Genomic DNA, 6,986 nt, shown 5'->3' on the forward strand with positions numbered 1-6,986 from the left:
TGAATAGTCTTTCTCTTTGTTTTTCTATTCCATAAACTGCCATTCCAAATAGACTTTACGGTCAGAAGGGACCATCGTGATCATCGAGTCTGACACATTGCAGGCCACAGAACCTCACCCACCCACTCCTGTATTACACCCCTAACCTCTGTCTGAGTTACTGAAATCCTCAAATCATGATTAAAGACTTCAAGTTACAGAGAATCCACCATTTACCTAGTTTAAACCTGCAAGTGATCTATGCCTCATGTAGCAGAGGAAGGTGAAAATCCCCCAAGGTCTCTGCTAATCTGACCTGGGGGAAAATTCATTCCCGACCCCAAATATGGCGATCAGTTAGACCCTGAGCATGTGGGCAAGACCAACCAGGCAGACGCCTGGAAAAGAATTCTGTGTAGTAACTCAGAGCCCTCCCCATCTAGTGCCCTGTTTCCAGACATTGGGAATTTTTGAAGTTAGCAGTCGCCGATGAGCCTCATGCCATCATAGCCAGTCCCATCATAGCATCCCCTCTATAAACTTATCAAGCTCAGTCTTAAAGCCAGTTAGGTTTTTTGCCCCCACTGCTCCCCTTGGAAGGCTGTTCCAGAACTTCACTCCACTGATGGTTAGAAGTCTTTCTAATTTCGAGCCTAAATTTATTGATAGCCAGTTTATATCAATTTGTTTGTGTGTCCACATTGGTACTTAGCTTAAATAACTCCTCTCCCTCCCTGGTATTTATCCTTCTGATGTATTTATAGAGAACAATCATATCTCTCCTCAGCCTTCTTTTGGTTAGGCTAAACAAGCTAAGCTGTTTGTGTCTCCTTTCATAAAGTAGGTTTTTCATTCCTCTGATCATCCTCATATCCCTTCTCAGCTCCTGTTCCAGTTTGAATTCATCTTTCTTAAACTTGGGAGACCGGAATTGCACATAGTATTCCGGATGAGAGTCTCAGCAGTGCCTTGTATAATAGTACTAGCACTTCCCTGCCTCTACTGGAAAAACCTCACCTGATGCATCTTAGGACTGCATTAACCTCTTTCATGGCCTCATCACCTTGGTGGCTCATAGTCATCCTGTTATCAACCAATACATCCAGGTCTTTCTCCTTTGTCGCTTCCAACTGATAAGTCCCCAGCTTATAGCAAAAATTCTTGTTGTTAGTTCCTAAATGCATGACTTTGTGCTTTACACTATTAAATGTCATCCCATTTTTATTACTCCAGTTTACCAAGGTCATCCAGATATTCTTGTCTAATATTCCAGTCCTCCTCTGTATTGGTAATACCTCCCAACTTCGTGACATCCGCACATTTTAATAGCACATGCCCACTTTTTGTGCCAAGGTCAGTAGTAAAAATGTTAAATAAGATTGGTCCCAAGACCAGTCCCTGAGGAACTCCACTATCTTTGCAGATGAGACAAAGCTTGGAGGTATTGCCAATACGGAGGAGGACCGGAGTATCATACAAGGTCATCTGGATGACCTTGTAAACTGGAGTAATAGAAATGTGATGAAATGTAATAGTGCAAGGTCATGCATTTAGGAACTAATAACACAAATTTTTGCTATAACATCCAAATGTGTATGTTGCTCCACTATGAAGGCCCTGGTATATCCTTGCATGTATTCTATATGATTTTCATGTGTATGTAATGCTAAAAGGTACAGAAAATGTTCAAAGAGGATCTAGCCTCCTATTCCCACTAGTGTAGCTGCAACAAATACACCTCAGTGCTCTGTTGTGCTGAAACTTTTTTTATTGAGGCATTCACCTTAAGATGTTTGCTTGTACAAAAATACAATTTTTCTTTAAATGAGCAATCATTGCAAGGCATCTTAAGAAGATACTTGCCTTCGTTTTTCTCTTTCTGTTTCTCTAACTCAGACTATGCCAAGATTTCCTAATGTATTCACTAAAAGTGAAAGATGCAACACTGGCTAATCTTTTTTTGACAACCAGTGTCAAAGCAGTGAGGTCTGTTTTGTCTACCATCAAATCTTGTCGTCACGTTCTTTATTATTCATCCTCCTGACAGTAGTGTACATGTCTCTGTCATTACTTTATTTTAGTTTAAGGTGAAAATTGCCAGTAGACCGATACTCCAAATATTTGCTTTTGGGGAAGTCATGCCAGTCTCACATCTGTGAACATTTCCATCAGTCTAAATACTAGTGGTAATTTGGGGACACTATAATTAACGTACCTGAAAATAAGTTTTCTCTTAGAAGTTCACTCTTGAGAAATAAAATCACACTATCCCACACCCAATTTGCAAAGGTGTAAGTGGCTACACAAAGTGCAGGATAGTGGAGAATCAGACCGAATGTGTCACGAATGTGTAGAAGAAAACTGTTTTCCTGTGTATATAAGGCCTAATTCATAGCCATTTGAAGTCAGTGGAAAACCTCCCATTGATTTCAGCTTTGGCTCCGGCTTATGGTTGCAACAGAAAGTTGTACTGATGTGCATTGAGGAGAAAATGTCCTAGCCAATACCAAGGGAAACCATATCAAGTGTGAGTGTTTGAATGCTTTTTTATTGTATTGACCTTTGACAAGATACAGAAACAAATTATACCTACCTGTACAAGAGCATTATAAATCTGATGTGTGTGTATATATATTTTTTTTGTGTGTTTTTAGTTATATGGAAGCCTTGCTTTACCTTATCTATGCTTATCAGAATAACAAAGAACTCTTGTCCAAAGGCCTGTATAGAGGGCATGATGAAGAGCTGATATCCCATTACAGAAGAGAATGTTTGCTAGTAAGTGGAATATGACCCTAATTTTTTAGTAGTTGTTGCATGTGTGAAATACACTTCTACCCCGATATAACGCTGTCCTCGGGAGCCAAAAAATCTTAGCGCGTTATATCGAACTTGCTTTGATTCGCCGGAGCGCGCAACCCTGCCCCGCCGGAGCGCTGCTTTACCGCGTTATATCCGAATTCATGTTATATCGGGGTAGAGGTGTAGTTGACAACCATAGGTAATTGTGATGCAAAGTTACAATTAGAAAACACTTTGTACATTAATGTAACAAGTTAAGAGCATCCCTCCTCTTGTAAGAACAGGGTCAACAATGGAGAAGGAAGCAATGTAAAATATGAGGATTAAGAGGAAAAATTATAATTTCTGGTGTTCCTACAGCATATGTAGCTGCCTGTTTTACTGTGGCATTATAATGAATCTGTCCACTGCTACACATAGTGTGACAAAGGATAGTGGCACACCCTAGTTTTGGACAGCAAATGGACACATTGCCACAGTGGGACTAGCCAACAGGAGACTAATGCTAGAAAAGGCAGCAATAGAAATTGATTCTTTTCTCTCTCCTCCTCCCTCCCTCCCTCCCTCCCCGCACCCTTAACTTGATTTTAATCAGCCATAGAAAGAAGTAGCAACAAAGGGAGTGGGGATCTAGCCTTCGGCAGGGATGGCTACAACAATTATGAGGAATCAGGAACCCGTTCAGGGGTCTGTTAGCGGGAAACATAGCATAAGACCTGACATGTTTAGTGAAGAATTTGCAAGATTGCCCTGACTTAAAACTTGTGATATGGTCACTGCTGATTTTCAAATTGTTTTTTTGTTTGAGGAATAAATCTTTTTTTTAAAAGCTGATACTTGGCGAAACGTGAAATGCTAAGTACTTATAAGTTTTCCTTTTTTATGGTGTTGCATGAAGAAACTAAATGAACATGCTGCGGCACTCTTTGAGTCGGGAGATGATCAGGAAGTAAATAATGGACTGATCATTATGAATGAGCTTATTGTCCCATGTTTGCCATTACTACTGGTGGATGAAACAGAAGAAAAGGATATTGCTGCTGTAGAAGATATGAGAAACCGCTGGTGTTCGTATCTTGGACAAGAAATGGAACGTAAGTCATATGTACTTAGGGTGACCAGATGTCCCGATTTTTATAGGGACAGTCCCGATGTTTGGGGCTTTGTCTAATATAGGCACCTATTACCCCCCACTCCCGGTCCCGATTTTTCACACTTGCTATCTAGTCAGCCTATACGTATTTCTTAATTTCAAAGGCTCCTCCACACACACACGATGCTGTAGACAAAATGATTCTGATCTTGAAGTCCGATATAGCTTATATCTTATCTTCAAGTTCTATCTTATCAATATTTTGTTCCTTTGAAATATAGAATCATGGAATATCAGAGTTGGAAGGGACCTCAGGAGGTCTAGTCCAACCCCCTGCTCAAAGCGGGACTAATCCCTAGACAGATTTTTGCCCCAGATCCCTAAATGGCCCCCTCAAGGATTGAACTCTCAACCCTGGGTTTAGCAGGCTAATGCTCAAACTACTGAGCTATCCCTCCCCCTTCAAATATGCTTTGAAATCCACAGATGACAAATGTCCCTGTATTGAGCCCTAAAAGAGCTAAGTATTGTATAAAGTTTATTTAAAGATGGAAAAGGTTTCACATTCATACCATTGCATATTTAATCTTTGTTTCAGTGTATTCCTGATGATCTTGAGAATATTTTAGTCTAGTACTGAGCACTGTCATACTGAATGACTCATTTATTCCTAGTTGAAGCCTAGAGTATTAAGGAAGGGTGTTTGTAAGAAAGTGAAGCTTACTAAAAGAGGAAGTTGGTGCAGTGGAGCAATTTTTCACTTTATTGCTCCTATGGGCAGTAAGTGCTTATATTGACTTTTTTTATATATATTTGCAGCTAACTTGCAAGAAAAGCTGACAGACTTCCTGCCAAAACTTCTAGATTGCTCTACGGAGATTAAAGGTTTCAATGATCCACCAAAGTTACCTTCCTATTCCACACATGAACTGTGTGAGCGATTTGCCCGAATCATGTTGTCACTCAGTCGAACTCCAGCTGATGGAAGATAAACTCTGCAAACCTTCATAAGCACATCATATAAACTTTTTTAGTTCTTAACCCTTGCCTACCTGTCACAGGGTTTGCTTGTTGCTGCTATAGTTTTTAACTTTTTTTATTTTAATAATTGCAAAAGACAAAATGGCTGTACAGACATTAGCCAGACTACAAACAATTAAAGCTGAGAATCGCATGGGGCTCGGTTTTTGTTTCAACCAGAATTGATGCAACATTACAAAACTGCTTTTTTGCCACCTGTCTGTTACAGTATTACTTTGCTTTTATCTTAAAATCCTTTACTTTATCAACGGCTTTCTATTCAGTCTGGATCATTCTGTGACTGCAACTATTTTAAGTGTCCAGTACTGTGTAAATACATGGTACTTGATAGCTTGTAAATGAAATGGAAGAATAAAGTTTTATTTATGGCTACTCCTGTGTTTGCAAGCAGATACATTGTATATTAGTGTATTATATAGCTATTTTTTTAGACCAGAAACGGATGCAATATGTTGATGGGTCATTAAGTTCAGAGGCATGGTTCTTCAGGATTTACAGCCAATTTCTTTAGAGATGGTCACGGATTACTGTATGTCAGCACATTGGAAATCTGTCACAGTATTACACACCTTACTTTTTGTATATTCCTTACTGATCTGTATAATACTGCATTTGAGCACATTTATTTTGAAGCCACATTGGGTTTAAAGTGAAGTTAGAGGCTTGCTTCTGAAACAAAAATTAATTGCACCTTTCTTCTATTCATAGGAGACCTTTTTTAAAAAAAAACAAAACTATTTTCCATAGGACTAGAAGCTATATTAGATACTGCAGGAGCTCAGATTTCTTTTGAAAGACTTGATTGAGTAGAGTAAATTAAATGGGGGCTTTGTAATTGTGAAATATGTAAGAATCTAGAATCCATCACAAATTAAATACTCATATTTTTTGTTTTATAAAGTTTGTGTTTTAATTATGTAAACTGCACACTACTCTAGCTCAGAAATGTAACCTTCCACTAACTCTTGCTGTGAAGTTGGTTGCTAGTACTGTTATAGTAAAGGATTTCAGAAATAATATATCTGCACTAATTTACTTTCTCTCAGAAGTAAATGAAGAACTTTGTAGCGTTTGTTTTGTAGAACTCAAATACTGTCTGATTTTAATGAAGAAACTCGATTATTTTGTGAAAAGGAGTTAATGCATCCTTAGGTAATCCTGTTACCTGAAAATATTTTGATTCCTCATCTTTATAGAGAACATTTTGTGCTAGAACAGTAAAAGATGTAAATATTTGTGTGTACGTGTTTATTGGAGCGACACCCAATAGTACTGTTGTTGATTCTATCTTGTCTTTTTCTTTTACTACTAATAAAATAGTGAAAAGGGGAGGGAAGAGTGGATAAAGTTCAAAAGTTGCCCATCTGGCAGTACAATGGGCCTCACTTTGGACCTCACAAAAATAAGTGGTTTAGTTTATCCTTAAATCTCATCAACAACCTTTAGGCTTCTTATTATCCCCACGTTTTTGGGATGGCCCCGTTATTTTGTATTAGATTGAAGTATGTAAAGTGTTGGTACATAGGTTCAAAGTCTGTTAAATAATTTTATCTGCTGTCATATCAAAAATAATATTAACCATTTTCAAAAATATGCAAAATAGTAACACTACAATAGTGCCCAGAAGCCAAGTAGTAATTCTTCTTCCAGGGAAGAACAAATATAAAAGTCTGAAACTCTGCATATTGACTTACACAGCAATTAAGGACAGTGTTGAAGAGCTACAGGTATGTGCACTAAGCAGGTGAAAATATGATTTCAAAAGGTGTGGTGATGGTTATCTGTAGCACATTCCATCTGAAGGTGTGACTCAATTATATATGTACTTACTTACTTACAGTAACTATTTTTAAACCTAGACTTTTTGACAGATTTAAGCAAAGCTGGTAAGCTTACATCTTCAGTAACATAGATAAAAGTGAACCGGGGATTAGATTGTATAATATAATACATTATCAAGATCGTGAGCTTCCTTTATACTATATAAAAAAGGCCTGAATGTGACTCAAACTGTTTTAATTCCCTCCCCATTTTTCCTCCACTTGGGAGAAAAGCTCTTTTTGCTAAATCT

At 38.1% G+C, this 6,986-nt stretch overlaps 1 protein-coding gene across 5 annotated transcripts in view; it reads left to right on the forward strand.

The window, feature by feature from the left end:
* Nucleotides 1-6,150, forward strand: part of USP25 (ubiquitin specific peptidase 25) — a 141,737-nt gene extending 135,587 nt beyond the window's left edge. For all 5 annotated transcript variants that reach the window (XM_054047277.1, XM_054047286.1, XM_054047294.1 and 2 more), the window contains 3 exons: nt 2,634-2,757; nt 3,680-3,875; nt 4,694-6,150. In XM_054047277.1, coding sequence (XP_053903252.1) covers nt 2,634-2,757; nt 3,680-3,875; nt 4,694-4,866 — 493 coding nt within the window. In that variant the 3' untranslated portion in view covers nt 4,867-6,150. The remainder of the gene's footprint in view (nt 1-2,633; nt 2,758-3,679; nt 3,876-4,693) is intronic.
* The last annotated feature ends 836 nt before the right edge of the window (nt 6,151-6,986 follow it).

The sequence above is a fragment of the Malaclemys terrapin genome, chromosome 1, assembly GCF_027887155.1.
Source record: "Malaclemys terrapin pileata isolate rMalTer1 chromosome 1, rMalTer1.hap1, whole genome shotgun sequence".
NCBI lineage: Eukaryota > Metazoa > Chordata > Testudines > Emydidae > Malaclemys > Malaclemys terrapin.